A 19161-nucleotide genomic window follows, 5' to 3' on the forward strand; every position below is an offset into this window, starting at 1 on the left:
GTGGTTCTAATGAATTCATTAAATGAATGTTGTTTCTGATTGAGTGACATGGTTTGTTTTCATACATGGGCATGAAGCTCTATGACTTCATAGATGTAGTGAGAATAGCTGTTCACAGGGATCATCTGAGAGAAGAAGCAAATTCAAGAAGGTTTTCCATGAATCCTTCTAAACCTAGATTTTCAACGAATGTCTATAAGTTCAGATATAAAACATTTAATAAGTAAACAAATCCTGGCAAGTGTTGATTCATATACTAAGATGAGAGACAAATTTTCTTGTACCATGGATCCAGTTGCAGCAATATTAAGGAATAGGAGACTTGATCCAGTTAGTTGTACTATGTAATTAATTGACCAGGTTCATAGTATCAGTATTTCTATTGAGATTAGAAATTGAGCTCTTTTCCAATTTCAGTGATGCTATATATGTTTTCTGCTGGGACAGACTCCTTCCTGTTAAAATGATATGACTAATTTTTTTTGCAAGTTGCAAATCTTAGAGTCAGTTAGAATTACTCATTTACAGTGGGCACTGCATTTGGATGTTTGATTTTTAAAAAATCAATTTGAAGTATAATTCATAGTAACTTTAATGTAAATCTTTTAAAATAATCTTTATCAGTGCACTGATATCCCTTCCATGTACTTTCAGGGTGAAAAGGGTTCTGAAGGACCAATTGGCCCACAAGGATTACAAGGCCTGTCAATCAAAGGGGACAAGGTACTGTATATAAGCCGCTTAATAGAAACAATACCAGTAAAATTATTTTTGTCACTGCTTTTAATGAGTGTTCATTTTAAAACTGAATACAATATGACACCATGACACATAGGTATCCAATTAATTATTATTTTTGTATATGCAAGGTATGTTACTATGTGGAATGAATTATTATCTGGGAAGTCCCAGTATTTAATGCGTCACTTATATGGGTTCTAACTTCCTGTGATTTCAGTCATCAGCAAAACATCTTTAAAGACAGATATTAGCAAAAGACACTTCTCCTTAGTAAAAGGAAACAGTTGTTAAAAACATTTTGGCCTCATTACAGTCCATATCTACCTTCAGGCACTCATTCAAAAATATTACCTTAAAATGCAGTTAGAATAATAGAACTCATGCTGATGCCCTACAGGAAGAAACAATAGGAGTCCACTTTTAGTTAAACAAAGGTTTATTGACTCATTGCAGCATGGACACCATAAACCCTGGGGAACCAACAGCAACTAGGAAGGAAGATGAAGATATTTTTCTGAAGATGTGGGTCTGTGTTAGGTGATTTTGGGGAGCTTTCAAGGTAGCATGGGTTGCTTTTTAGATTGGACACTATCAAAAAGTGGGACTACTCATACATTGCTGGTGGGGCTGCAAATTAGTGCAGCCACTCTGGAAAGCAGTGTGGAGATTCCTTAGAAAACTTGGAATGGAACCACCATTTGACCCAGCTATCCCACTCCTCGGCCTATACCCAAAGGACTTAAAATCAGCATACTACAGAGATACAGCCATATCAATGTTCATAGCTGCTCAATTCACAATAGCCAGATTGTGGAACCAACCTAGATGTTCTTCAATTGATGAATGGATAAAGAAACTGTGATATATATATATATATATATATATATATATATTATCCAGCTATAAAGAATGATAAAATTATGGCATTTGCAGGCAAATGGATGAAATTGGAGAGTATCATGCTAAGTGAGATAAGCCAATCTCAAAAATCCAAAGGGCGAATGATCTCACTGATAAGCGGATGATGACGCACAATGGGGGGTGGGAGGGGGTCAAGAATGGAGGAAGGAGGGACTGTATAGAGGGAAAAGAGGGGTGGGAGGGGTGGGGGAAGGAAAAAATAACAATGAATCAAACACCATTACCTATGTAAATGTATGATTACACAAATGGTATGCCGCTACTCTATGTACAAACAGAAACCACATGTATCCCATTTGTTTACAATAAAAATAAATTAAAAAAAATTATATTGGATATGATGGAGAATTATTTAGATAAACAGGATTCTATTATTAAATGACAAGCTGGGACAGTAAACAAATACTCTACACAAAAACAAAAATACATTTTTGAGAGGATGGTAACCTAAATATCCTGAGTTGGCCATCACACAATGTTCACATGTACTGAAATATCACACTGTGTCGTACAAATATGTATAATAACTACTTGTCAACCAAAAAATTAAGTTAAAAAGAAAGCAAATAAAACTGCAGAAACTGAAAAGAAAAAGTGGGACTAATTTTAAAGTTGAATATTTTAATGAGTCTCATCTAGAAATTGGGGAAAATGGTGTCAGGTTGAGATGTAGTTGTCAAAGTAGCAGCAACTTGTTTCAGCCAATATGGGCAGATGTTTGGTCATTTCTAGGGATCTGGATAGTGTTTGCTGTTTTGTGTGTGTTCAGACATGAGTACCCAGTGGTCTTGCTTTTGTCTTGGTCTTTGCTCTGATGAACTTGTTTATGTTCAGCACTCCAGCCAAGCTGCCAGGGTCAAGTCAGCTTGAGGCTCTCAGACATTGCTTTACTCTTTCGCATTAGTTACTTGTTTTCTTTAAACTATCTGAAGATCACAACCCAGATTAGAAATGGGGGTGAGGCTGGTGACAAAAGTTACTGCAAGCTGCTCAGAGTCTAAAGAGCAGTGGAAAGTGAAAGCTGTCAAAGGGAGGAGACATAAGATGTGTGCAAAAACCAGGGACCTCACATCAATTTGGAGTTATTTATATGCCAACCTTTAAGCATATCATTATATTATTTATTAAATTAGAGTAATAACTGATACTCATGATTATCTTCAATCTTGAAATGACTTTTTCCTTTTATTTACTGGTAGTTGTTTCTTCTAGTTGTTTGTATCTAAATAGCAGAGATAATGATAAATAATGCATGATAATATATTTTAGATGTAATACAATTCTTGGTTCAAATAGTTCAGCTCTGTTTGGTAACTGCGGCTCCAAAATACTCCCAAAATATGTAAAATGATCTTTCTTCCTTTGGAGCAGTGAGAACTGAATACAAGGGAAGCATTGTTTTGTGAGCTCAGTAAGTTAACTTTTTCAAGGGTTGTTGTGGCATGGCATTTGTGTTTTTACATCTGCAGCTTATGCAAAGAAAATGTTTTGCATCAAAAGCTTTTATTTCCTACCCCCTTCCCAAATCAATTAGATTCAGAGGTTTTGGTGTGTGATTCAAGAGATAAGATAATCAACCTATGATGTGGGCTCACAAATACACAGATATGGTACAAAACAAAAAAAGTAGTTATGACACAGATTTTAATTGTTAAAAAAACTCTGGTTGAAAGGAGGTTTTTTTTTATGTGTTTCTTGAATATATGCAGAATAGGGGCTATGAGTTGGGTTCTGGAGCCAGAGCATGGATTTGAATCTTGCTTCTGCCACTTCACAGGTGTGCAACCTGGAGCAAATTACTTAAGGTCATTTGGAAAATGAGGATGCCCACTACAGAGGGTTATTGGGAAAATTAGTGAGAAAAATAATGAAAAGCATTTTTACTACAGCGACTCCTGCATAATTAGCAATCAAGTTCTGAATCAGAATAATCTGGTTCTGGATCAGAACTTGAATTCATAATATTTTCCTTCCATAATATTTATTTAGACCAGGGTGGACAAATTGAAATACTAAGATGTATATTCCAGAGTGTGTCTTAGCACATGTTTATTGTAATTCAATATTGTATAAAGTATGAGTAATTATTTACTTTCATTCATAAAAAATATATTTACATAGCCTCAGCCGCCTGCCTTTTTATAACAACATTGTTGGAACACAAGCACACCTGTTCCTTTGTGTATTTTCTACAGCTGATTTCACATTCTCAAAGCAGCACTGATCTACATTGATTATGAGAGACCTAATTTTGGCCCTCAAGTCAAAAATATTATTGTTCAACTGTTTAAGTAAAAGTTTACTGACCTGAAAGTTGTCTAAATATTGTTGACATTGAAATAAGCATACTTACCCATGTAGCTCAACCTAGTGGTCAGTTCTCAGTCGTCAGCTCATTTGACCTATTGGTACCATTTCTTGATCCCTCACCTTTTGAAACCCTCTCTTTGTTTGGTCTTTGTGGCTGCTCCTTTGTGGGGAGCTATCCATATCTAGCAGAATCAGACTTGGTTGAGCCATGGGACACAGAGGCCTGACTCCCAGGAACTGGCAGCCAAAAGAGACTGTTCCAGATCACCAGGGGGTATGTGGTTTACCATCTTGGGATATGCTAGTTTCTCTGAACAAATAGCTCCCCTAACTCCACCCCATCCTATTCATCACAGAAGAAGCCCCTCCCAGTCTTGGTCCCCTTTACCTGTGTGACTATAAAATAAAGGAGAGGTGGGCTACTCCTTGTTAGACGCCAGATCTGGTATGACCCAATCAATCACACCCCCTCCCATTTGAAAAGAGTATTGGCTTTTGTGTGTTTATTGATTATGTACATTTATTGGTAATTAATTGATTTATTGCTGGCATACCACCCTCCCAGCAGTTAACCCTTCCTTCATTCATGTGGGATATGGCTGAAACCCCCACACTCCTTCTCAGTCTATACTGCTATTTCTGGTTCATTCCTCTGACCTCTAATGACTGGAGTGCTTAAAAGACTCAGTCCTTGGACCTTCTCTTTTCCCATTTCTTGGTGAAGTCACCCAGTCATGATATTAAGTGCTATCTTTATGTTGAGGACTTCCAAATTTATACCTCTCCTTCTCACTTAATATCTCTACTTGGTTGTCTGCTATAAGCATAAAAACTTAACATATCCCAAACTGAGCTCCTAATAACCCCCACTCCCAAACTTGCCTCTCTCTCAGGCTTCTCCTTCTCAATAAGTGGCAACTCCATTCCTCCAAGAACCTTAGAGACACCCTGAAGTGTTAGCATGAAATGACCAAGCTGGGTGCACACTTCACAGATCAACACAGACTTTATTCAGCAGACACATCTGGTTGACCCACTTTCCTGATGGAAAAAAAGCCACTGGCCAAGGGAGGAATCTGTGCTTATATATGTTACACTGTGAGGTGACTGAATTATTGACAGAGTGTGTTCCTTTGGGCACTCAGGAAGCAGGTTTGTGGGAATTTGAAATTTGTTTTTACTGGGTAGTGTTTTTACTGGGGGAAGAATGGAGGGTCTGGGGTCAGTGTTCAGTGCTTGTCTCCTTCCCTCCAGGGTCCCTCTGGACTGTCACTGGGAAAGAATTTATTTGGGGAAGGATCAATGCTTTGGCTTCCTCCCAGAGACTGGATGTCTCCTTCCTAGGGTTTGTCTTGTCACTGGATGATGTTTGCTTCCTTTCCAGAGATTGTCCTGTCACTAGGAAAGAATGTATTGGGAAAGGATCAAAGTTATCAATGTGTTGCTTTCTTCCTCACTTCCTTGTCCCAGGCTACACTATTTTGGGGTTTGTCATTTTCCTTATCTTACATGAAGTCCTCTCAATCTGCAGCAAATCCTGTCATCTCAGTCTTCAAAATATACTCAGGACCTAATGTATTCTTCTTCAGCAATACCTGGACCATGATGCGCCCATTATCTCTCATAAGAAGCTTCCTTTATCCTGTTCTCAAATCTTCATATTAAGTCTTCAGAACCATTTATTCCTCTGCAGAAACCCTCCCCCGTTTTCTCATCCCACTCAGAAAATAGCCAAAGTCTTTGGCATTGTCTCATGGGGCCTATTGATCCTTCTGCCTGGTCACTGCCATGTGTCACCTACCACTCTCCCTCATGGTTACCGGCTCCACCCATACAGTCTCCTTGCTATTTCTGAAATGTGCAGGGATTATCCTTACACTGCATCCAGGTTTCTACCTGGCTCATTCCTTGTCATTAGTCAGGCCATCCTGGCTGCATTATCCGAATTGTCACTGCCATGCCACTTCGCCAATTGGTTTTTCCCTTGAAGACTGATCATTATTCAATGTAGCATTTATTTTAACTACTTGTCTTTTTTATTATCTTCTATTTCTTTACTAATATGTAAGCTCTGTTGAGGATAGAATTTTGGGGTTGTTTCACTGTCATTTTCCAGGGTTTAGAACATTTTCTGGCACATTATGGGCACTTAACAAATATCTGTGAAGAGACTTGGAAGAATGAATGAGTTCTCATAGATAATTTCAGTTGGTTTTCCCAATTTATTTAATGTGAGGAGAAAGTAGGTTCTTTAATTTTGTGGGCCTTACTTACCTTGGGTTCTTTCTTAATTTCAAAATATAGTTTTAATAAGATTTGAAAAGGAAAGTTATTTAGAAAATTTTAAAATATTTTCTTCAATTTATCTTTCAAATTCCAGTTTTCTTATACCCTATGCATTTTAAACTTTTAAATATTTCTGTTATGGTCCTAACAGGAAGTATTATATTATTGTGATAGCTATTCAGAAATTTTGGTTGTGAGAAACATGATTTGTAAATATAATCCCATGCACATACTAACCAATTTAGACTAAATAGTGAAAATGTCACTCACTGTTTTGACAAATTTGATCTAGACCTCATCAAAAGCAATAAGGTCTTATGGTTTTACTGCAGATGAGCAAAGCATAAAAGAAGGAGGTTTTTTTACTATTGTATTTCTGACATTTTCTTTACAGGGGGATTTGGGACCTGTGGGACCTCAAGGACCAATGGGCATCCCGGGCACTGGGAGTCAAGGGGAACAGGTAATTGATGCTTGCTTTTCTTCCCTTGGTACTGAACATTCCAGCCCAATCCTGATGTTTATTAAAGGCCAGTCCTGCAAACATCTATGAGTATATTTGACAGTCAAATTGCAATGAAATATGTATAGGTCCAGAAATGAATGTAGGGAAGCACAGTTTTATGGAAAGATTTTAGTTTTACAACTTTCAAAGACTCAAATATAAGCTGTATGTTTATTGGTGCTGTGACTTTTAGCACTAAAACCTAATTAACAGGGTATGAGTTTGAGAGTAACATTTTAAATTGTTAGTCCCCCTTGAGAGAGCAGTAGTTTATTTATCTGTATGTTTGTATGTTTTTTCCCCTCAAAACTTTTTGAGTGATTATGTACCACTCTATCCTTATACCAGGGGAATATTTCCTACCCCTAACTATGCACCAACCTAAAAATAGCATTAAACTGAAAACAAGAACCAGAATTGGAGGTGATCAACTAATTTAAGTGGCATCCTTCCTGAATAGAAGCAAACTACACGTAGGATTTTATAAAAATCACCCAGCCCTTTTTGGTCAGAAGAAAGGAAAGACCTCTGCTTCTAAGATCTTCTGATAAAGAAGATCTGGATAATTGCATTAAGTCTAAATAATGTGAAAATAATATAATGGTACTTCTGCTATTATTGCTTATCATACATTCTAAAATAAAAAAATAGTTCGTAATAGTTCATGAAAATAGTAATAGTGGGGTTCATTTTGACATATTTATAAATGCATATCACATAGTTTTACCATATGCTTTTATCTACATATCTCATTTAATAAAAGTCAGCAACAAATACAGATTTATCTTCCTGGTTAGAAGACAAGTTGGTTTGATTAAAATTTATGGTTAAGGTTTGGATTATTCTGTTGCCTAGAGCATGAATACTGCTTCCTTTATCAAGGGCATTAAGAGAAGGAAAGAAGAAAACCATGAGATAATTCTGAATCTCACTGTTGACATTTAGCTGTGAGTTTATTTCTAACCATCTGCTAATTTGTTATTATTATTACATATTTTTGTCGGCCCAGGCAATGGTGAAGTTGGCTATTACTCCTTCCACTTCCATTTCCATTTCCTTGCTCTTGGCAGTGTTCCTAGTATAATATGTTAGGAGGATTAAGGTGCAGAAGAAGCCAAGATAAATCTGTAAATAAATATTTAGATAATAATTAAGAGCTGTGTGTTTTGACTCCTGGAGGATCCTGGTTTGACCTCTGCCAGGCCTTCTCAGGCTTTCTAGTGTATTTTCTGGTTTCATTGGGCTCACATTTCTGGTCCTGGAAGCTGCTAGACGGTACTGCCACATCCTGGGTCTTGTGCTGAGTTACCACTCCAATGGAGAATGAGGTTCAAAGAGAGACGGGTCTGTCCAGATGGCCTGTGGATCCTGGACCGCCCACCTGTGGCTTCCTGTTGCCTTTAATGCTGGCCCTTAATGAAGCTTATTGCAGCTTAAAAAAACAAAAAATACCCTAAACCTTGACTTCCTTCATTTTCTTCTCCCTTTTCTTCTTTTCCAGGAGAAAAAACAATTTTTGAGTAGAAGTGTCTTTATAGAACTGATTCCTAATGGATAGGAGAGCAAATGGAATGTATTCTTTGTAAACTGCTTTAAACAAAAATTATTTACGCCCTTAAGATAAATGACATTAAATTCTACTTAAATTTAACCTGTTTGTGCAGTCATTAAATTTTCTTCTTATCCTTAATTTAACAAGTTTATACAATGAATTGTTGTGATTATTATTTCTTCCAATATCTCTTATAAAAATGAGTTTTCCTACTCATCTGTTTGTGAGGGAACTTCTATTTACAATATTTTTAAATGACCTGCAGATTTTCACTAAATATTTAGAGGCTTGATCACTCAAATGTTTTACAAAATAAAATGGAATATAAATAACCACATATTCATGTGTACGTCCACATATGGGCACACCCTGTAAATTCTTTCCATTGTATGCCACTTGTGGACTACTATAAAAGTCAGAAAGGGTTATTTTTTTTTAACTGTTTGATATTTATAGTGTGGCAACCGTAACTTCCCTAAATTGTTTGAACTTCTTACCTTTATCAAACAGAGAAAAAGAGGCACAGTATTCGTATTTTTAAAATGAAAAGGCAGTGGTATCATCTAACTGGAGAAAAGAAGATAACATCTATTACATTACATCTGTATAAAATAAACATTATTTGTGTAATATAAGCAAACTTTTTTTCTCTAATCATTCTTTAAATTCCATCCCCCCCCACCCCCCGTGGGGATTCTTTCTTTCTTGCCATAGAAAGAAACTTCCAGCAGACTACAGACTTTTATTTTTTAACCAAATCACTTTTAAGTAATAGAAAGTTGTAGGGTCATTGCTAGTTGCCAACCTCAGATTTAATTCTGTAACAAAAAGTGTTCAGTCAATATGTCAACATTGCTTTTAGTTTTCACTATCTGGTACCATCTGCTGGGAGGGAGTATTTCTCACCTCTCTGGGGCTGAGCCAAGGAGAGGGCTGGGGATGAGGCCTGGGGGCTCTTTCTTGGTTGGTGCTATAGTCAGGTTGCTTTGGGCACTTAGGTCTTGGCAGATGTGAAGCTGACCTCTTCCTTGTGGGGCTCCTTCACCGGTCCCTTTGACTGCCCCTTCTGGGATGTTTATGAAGTCTCTTCCTGCAGTTGCTTCTCCCTCTTAGCCTCTGCTTTACTAGGGACTTTCTCTGTTGGAGTTGTGTTATCCTTCTATGTCTCTTGGGCAAGACTGAAAATAGTTTCAGGTCAACTCTGTCTCACACTTAGCATACAACTTATTTGCAGAGAAGCCTCATGTGACTTTTGCCCTGGCAAGCTCTGGATGCACAGACTGCCCCCAGCTTCTTTTGGCTACCACAGGCCACCTTAGCTTTCTCAGGCATGAGTATGACTCTGGTCCCTTGCATCCCCAAAACAAAAATCAAAGTGTACAAGTGATTTCATTGAAGTCCTCTTTCTAGACCAGAGTAAAGAAAGAAGTTACTCAAACCCCTTCCATTTTCTACAAAGAAAAAACTCTTTATAATCCACACTACTGGAGAACTTTATAAGTCCTCTCTCCCTCCAGTCTTTCATATCTGCAGTGTGAGGGAGGGAGTCAGTTTGATCATTCTTCAGTTTGGTGTCTGCTGATTGTTGCTTCTTAGAGCCCAGATCAAACCTTCAATTTAACATCTTCATACATTCAATGGTCCAATTAGGGGCACAGGTTTGCTTGCATGTGACAGAGATATGAATTGGGGCTGGTGACTCTTCGTCAGTGTCATTAGGAGTTCAGGCTGATCTCTTCTGTTACTCTGTCATTCAGAGGATTCATTCCCCTTGTACATGATCCAGAATTGCCACTGTGGCATTTTTCCATCCACTGGGAAGGGAGAAGAGGGAAGGATGTTGAGTGCCTCTTCCTTTAGCATGAAACAGAAATAGTATGCCTCATTCCATTCACCTCCTATAGGTCCAGATCCAGTCTACATGGCCCCACCTGTCTGCAGCAGGGACTGGAAAATGTGTTCTTTGCTCTAGGCATTTGTGTGAGACAGCTAAAATGTCTCTTACCATGGAAGAAGGGGAGACTGTGGTGTAGGGTTCAACTAGAAGTCTCTGCCACTCCATTCAGAAAATGTTCAGGTCGTATGAATCATCTATTATGGAATGAGAACTAAACGATCACCTTAGAGGACTTGAAACTGTTCTTACACAAGTATCTTAATTTCACTGATAACATTTTTAAAATTTTTACTTCAAAGGGAATCCAAGGTCCTGCTGGTCCACCTGGTCCACAAGGGCCCCCAGGACAAGGCTTACCTGGTTCCAAGGTAACTTTCTAAATGACGGCAGAGTTTATCTGTAGAAGAATTGCTGTTTTCTTATCAATATTATTTGGAAGAGAACAGATAGAGTAAACTTAAAAATTGGGGATCTTTATATCAAATATTACTGATATTCCTAACAATTTAGAAAATGTAATATATATACTTTATGCTTGAAGAAGGTTATACTTACACGTCTCATTTATTTTTCTTATTTTCCTGAACTAGACCCTATTCTGGCAACTCAAACTGTAATGCCAGTAGATGTGGCCAGGGGTTCCAGGCCTCTCTGGGTTGGCTAATCCGTTTTCTCACCAAAACTCCCCCTGAAGGTCCAACTAGTTAAAGAGACAGTCAGAAATGAGCTGAATGGAACCATTACTTATCATTCAGGAATGCATTTATTCTTAGCCTTATGTTTTGTGTTTTTATGTACTTCTAATTCCATGAACATTGGAATCAAATTATCTCTTTAATAGGAACTGTTGTTTGTTTCTGGAGGAGAGGCATGCCACTTATTATTTAGCAAGCTACTTTTAATGTTGCTTCAAGGAATCACTAATCCAGGTTAAGTAAATAAAATGCTTCTCAGAGACTTCTCACCTGAGAGTACACTTCTTAGATTGTCCATATGAGAAGTAACTCCATTGAAAATCATTGCTTTCCTTGTGGTTTTTATTTACTAAAGACTTATCATTGAAAACTTGGGTTTTTCTCTCTGGTTATGATATTGCTCTTGATCAGACATCACCTTGGCTTTTCACGTGTCTGTTTCAGTTGTTCTAGAATGTAACCCGCTTATCTTTTCTAGGAGCCTCCACAGGGGCTCTTTAAATTTTTTTTTTTTTTTTTTTTTAAGTACCAGGGATTGAGCTCTGGGTCATGTAACCACTGAACCACATCCCAGCCTGCTGTTGTATTTTATTTAGAGACAGGGTCTCACTGAATTGCTTAGTGCCTCACTAAATTGCTTAGATTGGCTTTGAACTTGTGATCCTTCAGCCTCAGCCCCCCGAGCTCCTGGGATTACAGGTGTGGGCCACCGCATCTGGCAAAATCAATTTTGAATATACTACAAAGCCTATATTTTAAGTCAGTCCACATTTATATGTTCCAAATGCAGCAAAAATCCATCCAAGAGGATTGCAGGCAATACATGTATGAATGAAGCACATGAAACTTTTATCTCACTTTGTTGACAGAAGACAACTCTTAGGAGATCAAAGGCAGGGATATGTTATCTTTATTTTGCTGCAATATTCCAGTACTCTTTCCTTACCAGGGAGAAGTAGGCCTGATGGGACCTACAGGCCCTCGAGGACCAGTGGGGATCGGAGTGCAGGGTCCAAAGGTGAGTTGACTATGCTGCTTGGAAACTATTAGGACATTTTCATAATATTAAAGTTTCCTTTATATCCAAATGCAATAGAGATCATGCATGTGCCATCTAACTTGATATTACTTAAAATGTGGTTAATAGAAGAATTCTAATGATATGCATGGCTTGCTTGATTATTTCTATTACAAAGTGCTGCTCTATGAGAAGTGCTTCAGTTGGGGCAGGGACCTTGTTTATCTTGTTGATTATTGAACACCTAGTTTTAAGGACATGATAGGTACTTAATAAATATGGCTGAAGAAATGGATGCACCCTTCACAAGTTCTGTAACTCATCCTCAAAGTGTGTGGGGTCTGATGAGCCAGGCTGCACACTACACTTTACCCTTGTTCTACCGTCATTGCCGTTATTCCTGAAAGTATTTGGGTATTAGAGGAATATGTAAGATGAGGGTCTAGGAATAATATATATGTTATATGTGTAATTATAAAGAAAAGCATTAATACAGTATAATAGATACTGTTTTGTATGGTTTTGATGTGCTACATAATATGTTAAGTGCATGATGTATGCATACACACATATTAGGTCATTTATATATTAATTCCAGAGAGGCAGTCCATAATATAGCAAAGGTAAGCCTTACCACCTAAATTCAAATCCTAGTTTTGCCACTTATTGATGTACAGCCTTAAGTTTCTCTTACTTTAAAAAAGAAATTATTTCAAATATACTCACCAGTGTAGATAATAATACAAAGAATGCACATGTACTCCACAGTCCAGCTTTATCAAATGTTAACATTTTGCTGAATGGACTAAGAATTCATTTTGAAGAAGCACTACAGATAAAACTGGGATCTAGGCTCCACCCTGTCCCGAGTGCCTTGGCTCTCCCTCCCCTTCCCAGACATAACATAGTCATGCCTTTGGTGCTCATCATTCCTCTGGATTTTTGTAGTTTTCCCACATATGTTTTTATACATAAATCACATGGTACTTTTTTTGTGTTCTTAAAGTATACATGATATATCATTCTGCAATATACTTGTACTTAGTCTTATGTTTTATTGGTGCTTTTATATGCCTATAATCAATTAATTCATTTTTAGTGCTGTATAATATTCTATTGTATAAAAATATCTCATTTTATATTTATCCATTTGTTGATGGATATTTCAATTGCCTCTCATTTTTTACTTTTGCCGACAAGGCTCCATTAACATTGTTCTCTTTTGTGTAAGTTAGAGTCCAAGTTTCCTTTACTTATGGAAGATAGAGTCAGGACTGGAAGATGCACAGTATGCAAATTTTCAGCTTTGTTTGCTCAAAGTCCTGTTTAACAGGGGTGCCACATGATCCTCCTCATAGCAACAGGCAGTGACTTCAGCACAAATGTGTCAAATATATCTCATTGTTTTAATTTTTATTATATGTTAATTACATGAGCACTTTTTCATATGATTAATGGACCTTTAGCTTTTCTCTTTGTAAATTCCTATGGATATTCATTCTTTTATTGAGGTTGGATTCTCTTCTTGTTAGAGTTATTTGTCTGAATGTTATTCTTTTGTTTAATGGCTTGCAAATATCTTCTCCCAGGCTGTGGATTGTATATAAGTTTAGGGTATCTTTTAGTATACAGAAATTTTACATTTCTGTCATTTTATGAATTTGGCATTAAAAATATTATTTAAAAGTATTTATTGACCTTATATCCATAAAGATACTCCTATGTTTCTTTCTTTTATTGTAAACAAATGGGATACATGTTGTTTCTCTGTTTGTACATGGAGTAAAGGCATACCATTTGTGTAATCATAAATTTACATAGGGTAATGTTCTTTGATTCGATCTGTCATTTTTTCCCTCCCCCCACCCCTCCCACCCCTCTTTTCTCTCTATACAGTCCTTCCTTCCTCCATTCTTGCTCCCCTCCCACCCCCCCATTATGTATCATCATCTGCTTATCAGTGAGATCATTCGTCCTTTGGATTCTTGAGATTGGCTTATCTCACTTAGCATGATATTCTCCAATTTCATCCATTTGCCTGCAAATGCCATAATTATATCATTCTTTATGGCTGAGTAATATTCCATTGTATATATATACCACAGATTCTTTATCCATTCATCAATTGAAGGACATCTAGGTTGGTTCCACAATCTGGCTATTGTGAATTGAGCAGCTATGAACATTGATGGGGCTGTATCTCTGTAGTATGCTGATTTTAAGTCCTTTGAGTATAGGCTGAGGAGTGGGATAGCTGGGTCAAATGGTTCCATTCCAAGTTTTCTGAGGAATCTCCATACTGCTTTCCAGAGTGGTTGCACTAATGTATGAGTGTACCTTTTTCCCCACATCCACGCCAACAACTATTATTGCTTTTGTTCTTGATAATCGCCATTCTAATTGGGGTGAGATGGAATCTTAGGGTAGTTTTGATTTGCATTTCTCTTACTACTAGAGATGTTGAACATTTTTTCATATATCTGTTGATTGCTTGTAGATCTGCTGTGAGGTGTCTGTTCATTTCCTTAGCCATTTGTTGATTGGATTATTTGTATTCTTGGTATAGAGTTTTTTGAGTTCTTTATATATTCTGGAAATTAGTACTTTATCTGAAGTATGAGTGGCAAAGATTTTCTCCCACTCTGTAGGCTCTCTCTTCACATTGCTGATAGTTTCCATTGCTGAGAGAAAGCTTTTTAGTTGAATCTATCCAAGTTGTTGATTCTTGCTTTTATTTCTTGTGCTATGGGAGTCCTGTTAAGGAAGTCTGATCCTAAGCCGACATGTTGAAGATTTGGACCTACTTTTTCTTCTATAAGATGGAGGGTTTCCTGTCTATATCCAAGGTCCTTGATCCATTTTGAGTTGAGTTTTGTGCAAGGTGAGAGATAGGGGTTTAGTTTCATTTAGTTTCATTCTGTTGCATATGGATTTCCAGTTTTCCCAGCACCATTTGTTGAAGAGGCTATCTTTTCTCCATTGCATATTTTTAGCACCTTTGTCTAGTATGAGAAAATTGTATTTATTTGGGTTTGTATCCATGCCCTCTATTCTGTACCATTGATCTACCTGTCTATTTCGGTACCAATACCATGCCGTTTTTGTTACTATTGCTTTGTAGTAGAGTTGAAGATCTGGTATTGTGATACCCCCTGCTTTGCTCTTCCTGCTAAGGATTGCTTTAGCTATTTTGGGTTTCTTATTCTTCCAGATGAATTTCATGATTGCTTGCTCTATTTCTGTAAGGCATGACATTGGGATTTTAATTGGAATTGCATTGAATCTGTATAGCACTTTTGGTAGTATGGCCATTTTGACAATATTACTTCTGCCGAAGAACATGGGAGATCTTTCCATCTTCTAAGGTTTTCTTTAATTTCTTTCTTTAGTGTTCTGTAGTTCTCATTGTAGAGGTCTTTCACCTCTTTTGTGAGATTGATTCCCAAGTATTTTTTTTTGAGGCTATTGTAAATGGGGTGGTTTTCCTAATTTCTCTTTCTGAAGATTCATCACTTATGTATAAAAATGCATTGGATTTATGAGCATTGATCTTTTAACCTGCTACTTTACTGAATTCACTTATGAATTATAAAAGTTTTCTGGTGGAATTTTCTGGTTCCTCTAAATGTATAATCATGTCATCAGCAAAGAGGGATAGTTTGAGTTCTTCTTTTCCTATTCGTATCCCTTTAATTTCTTTGGTTTGTCTAATTGCTCTGGCTAGAGTTTCAAGGACGATGTTGAATAGAAGTGGTGAAAGAGGACATCCCCGCCTTGTTCCAGTTTTTAGGGGGAATGCTTTCAGTTTTTCACCATTTAGAATAATATTGGCCATGGGCTTAGTGTAGATGGCCTTTACAATGTTAAAGAATGTTCCTACTATCTCTATTTTTCCTAGTGTTTTGAGCATGAAGGGGTGCTGTATTTTATCAAATGCTTTTTCTGCATCTATGGAAATAATCATGTGATTCTTGACTTTAAGTCTATTGATATGGTGAATGACATTTATTGATTTCCTGATGTTGAACCAACCTTGCATCCCTGGTATGAAACCCACTTGATCATGGTGCACTATCTTTTAAATATGTTTTTGTATGCGATTTGCTAAAATTTTGTTGAGAATTTTTGCATCGATGTTCATTAAGGATATTGTTCTGAAATTTTCTTTCCTCGATGTGTCTCTGTCTGGTTTAGGTATCAGGGTGATATTGGCTTCACAGAATAAGTTTGGGAGGGTTCCCTCCTCTTCTATTTCATGGAAAACTTTGAGAAGTATTGGAATGAGCTCTTCTTTAAAGGTTTTGTAGAACTCGGCTGAGAACCCATCTGGTCTCGGACTTTTCTTTGCTGGTAGGCTTTTGATGACTTCTTCTATTTCATTACTTGAAATTGATTTATTTAAATTGTGTATATCCTCCTGGTTCAGATTAGGGAATGCATATGTCTCTAGAAACCTGTTGATGTCTTTGAGATTTTCTATTTTGTCTTGTATAGATTTTCAAAATAGCTTCTAATTATGTTTTTTATTTCAATCATGTCTGTTGTGATATTTCCTTGTTCATTCCGAATTTTAGTGATTTGGGTTTTCTCTCTCCTTTTTGTTAGTGTGGCTAAGGGTTTATCAATTTTGTTTATTTTTTCAAAAAACCAACTATTTATTTTGTTAATTTTTTGTATTGTTTCTTTTGTTTCAATTTCGTTGATTACAGCTCTGATTTTAACTACTTCCTGTCTTCTACTACTTTTGCAGTTGATCTGCTCTTCTTTTTCTAGGGCTTTGAGCTGTAGTGTTAAGTCATTTATTTGTTGATTTTTTTTCTTCTTTTGTTGAATGTGCTCCATGAAATAAATCCTCCTCTAAGTACTGCTTTCATAGTGTCCCAGAGATTTTGATGTGATGTTTCTTTGTTCTCATTTACCTCTAAGAATATTTTTTATTTCCTTCATGATGTCTTCTGTTATCCATTCATCATATAATAGTGTATTATTTAATCTCCAGGTGTTGGAGAAGTTTCTGTTTTTTACTCTGTCATTTATTTCTAATTTCAATCCTTTATGATCTGATAGAATACAAGGTAGTATCTCTATCTTCTTGTATTTGCTAACGGTAGCTTTGTGGCATAAAATATGTTCTATTTTAGAGAAGGATCCATGTGCTGCTGAGAAGAAAGTGTATTTGCACTTTGTTGGATGGTATATTCTATATATGTCCATTAAGTCTAAATTGTTGATTGTGTTATTGAGATCTATGGTTTCTTTATTCGATTTTTGTTTGGAAGATCTATCCAGTGGTGAGAGAGTTGTGTTAAAATTGCCTAGTATTATTGTGTTGTGGTCTATTTGATTTCTGGAATTGAGAAGGATTTGTTTGATGTATATGGATAAGCCAATGTTCGGGTCATAGATATTTATGATTGTTGTGTCTTGCTGATTTATGCTTCCCTTAAGCAGTATGTAATGTCCTTCTTTATCCCTTCTGACTAGTTTTGGCTTAAAGTCCACATTATCTGACATGAGGATGGATACTCCAGCTTTTTTGCTGTGTCCATGTGCACGGTATGTTTTTTCCCATCCTTTCACCTTTAGTCTATGGGTATCTCTTTCTATGAAATCCGTCCCTTGCAGGCAGCATATTGTTAGATTTTTCTTTTTAATCCAATGTGCCAGTCTATGTCTTTGATTGATGAGTTCAGGCCATTAACATTCAGGGTTATTATTGTGATATGATTTGTATTCCCCGTCATTTGACTTTTTTGTTTTTTGACATTTTTTGGTTTCTCCTTTATTTGGCTATTCCTTTAGACTAGTTCCTCCCGTTGCTGATTTACATCATTGTTTTTCATCTCTTCCTCATGGAATATTTTGCTGAGAATATTCTGTAATGCAGCATTCTTTTTTTAAATTCTTTTAGCTTTTGTTTATCATGGAAGGATCTTATTTCGTCATCAAATCTGAAAGTAAGTTTTTTGGGTATAAGATTCTTGGTTGGCATCCATTTTCTTTCAGGGCTTGGTAAATGTTGTTCCAGGCCCTTCTATCTTTTAAGGTCTGGATTTAAAAATCTGCTGATATTCTTATTGGTTTCCCCCTGAATGTAATTTGATTCTTTTCTCTCGCGGCCTTTAAAATTCTGTCTTTATTTTGTATGTTAGGTATTTTCATAATAATGTGCCTTGGTGTAGGTCTGTTTTCATTTTGTATATTTGGAGTCCTATAAGCCTCTTGTACTTGATTTTCCATTTCATTCTTCAGATTTTGGAAATTTTCTGATATTATTTCATTGAATAGATTGTTCATTCCTTTGGTTTGTTTTTCTAAGCCTTCCTCAATCCCAGTAATTCTTAAATTTGGTCTTTTCATGATATCCCATAATTCTTATAGATTCTGTTCATGATTTCTTACCATCTTCTCTGTTTGGTCAACTTTGTTTTCAAGATTAAATATTTCGTCTTCAATATCTGAGGTTCTGTCTTCCAGGTGTTCTATCCTATTGGTTATGCTTTCTATGGAGTTTTTAATTTGGTTTATTGTTTCCTTCATTTCAAGGATTTCTGTTGTTTTTTTTTTTTTTCAGTATCTCTCTTTAGTGAAATGATCTTTTGCTTCCTGTATTTGCTCTTTTAACTGTTGATTGGTGCGATCATTCAATGCCTGCATTTGCTCTTTCATCTCCTCGTTTGATTCCTTGATTGTTTTAATTATGTACATTCTGCACTCCCTTTCTTTCTGACATTTCTTCTGCTGTGTTGTCACTGGGTTTTATTGATATAGTATCTAGGTTTGTTTGGGACATTTTCTTCCCTTGTTTTTCTCATATTGGTCGGATATCCGTGGGACTCTGAGATATTGCAGATTTCCTCTATTGGCTTATAGTGTCCCTGTAGATTTCCAGTATATCACCACCCAGCCTTCAGTAGCCTGAGGTCTTGGAGGAATTTGATAATGCAGTGCTTCCGATGAAAGCTGTCCCTAGCCCGCTACTGGGTCCAGGGCTAGGGGCTGGTTCTGTGTAGAAATCCTCTCATTGGGCGGGCCTGGTCCCAGAAGCTGGCTGTAGATAGGGCCTGCCACCAGAGGGAGCCTGGCTGCTCGGGGAAAGCCTCTCCCTGTCCTGCCTTGGTCCCAGAAGCTGCCTGCGGGCCGGGCTTGCTGCTGGGTCCTGGGCTTGGGGTTGGCTCTGTGTGGAAAAGCTCTCCCTGGGCGGGCCTGCTCCAACAAGCTGGCTGTGGATTGCAC

General features: G+C 37.0%; 1 protein-coding gene across 4 annotated transcripts in view; it reads left to right on the forward strand.

Annotated features, from left to right (window-relative positions):
- COL28A1 (collagen type XXVIII alpha 1 chain) overlaps positions 1–19161 on the forward strand; it is a 175576-nt gene that overhangs the window by 60195 nt on the left and 96220 nt on the right. For all 4 annotated transcript variants that reach the window (XM_079151795.1, XM_079151794.1, XM_079151793.1 and 1 more), the window contains exons 15-18: positions 655–723; positions 6653–6721; positions 10512–10580; positions 11857–11925. In XM_079151795.1, coding sequence (XP_079007921.1) covers positions 655–723; positions 6653–6721; positions 10512–10580; positions 11857–11925 — 276 coding nt within the window. The remainder of the gene's footprint in view (positions 1–654; positions 724–6652; positions 6722–10511; positions 10581–11856; positions 11926–19161) is intronic.

This window comes from Sciurus vulgaris (genome assembly GCF_902686455.1).
Source record: "Sciurus vulgaris genome assembly, chromosome: 8".
NCBI classification, from domain to species: Eukaryota; Metazoa; Chordata; class Mammalia; order Rodentia; family Sciuridae; genus Sciurus; species Sciurus vulgaris.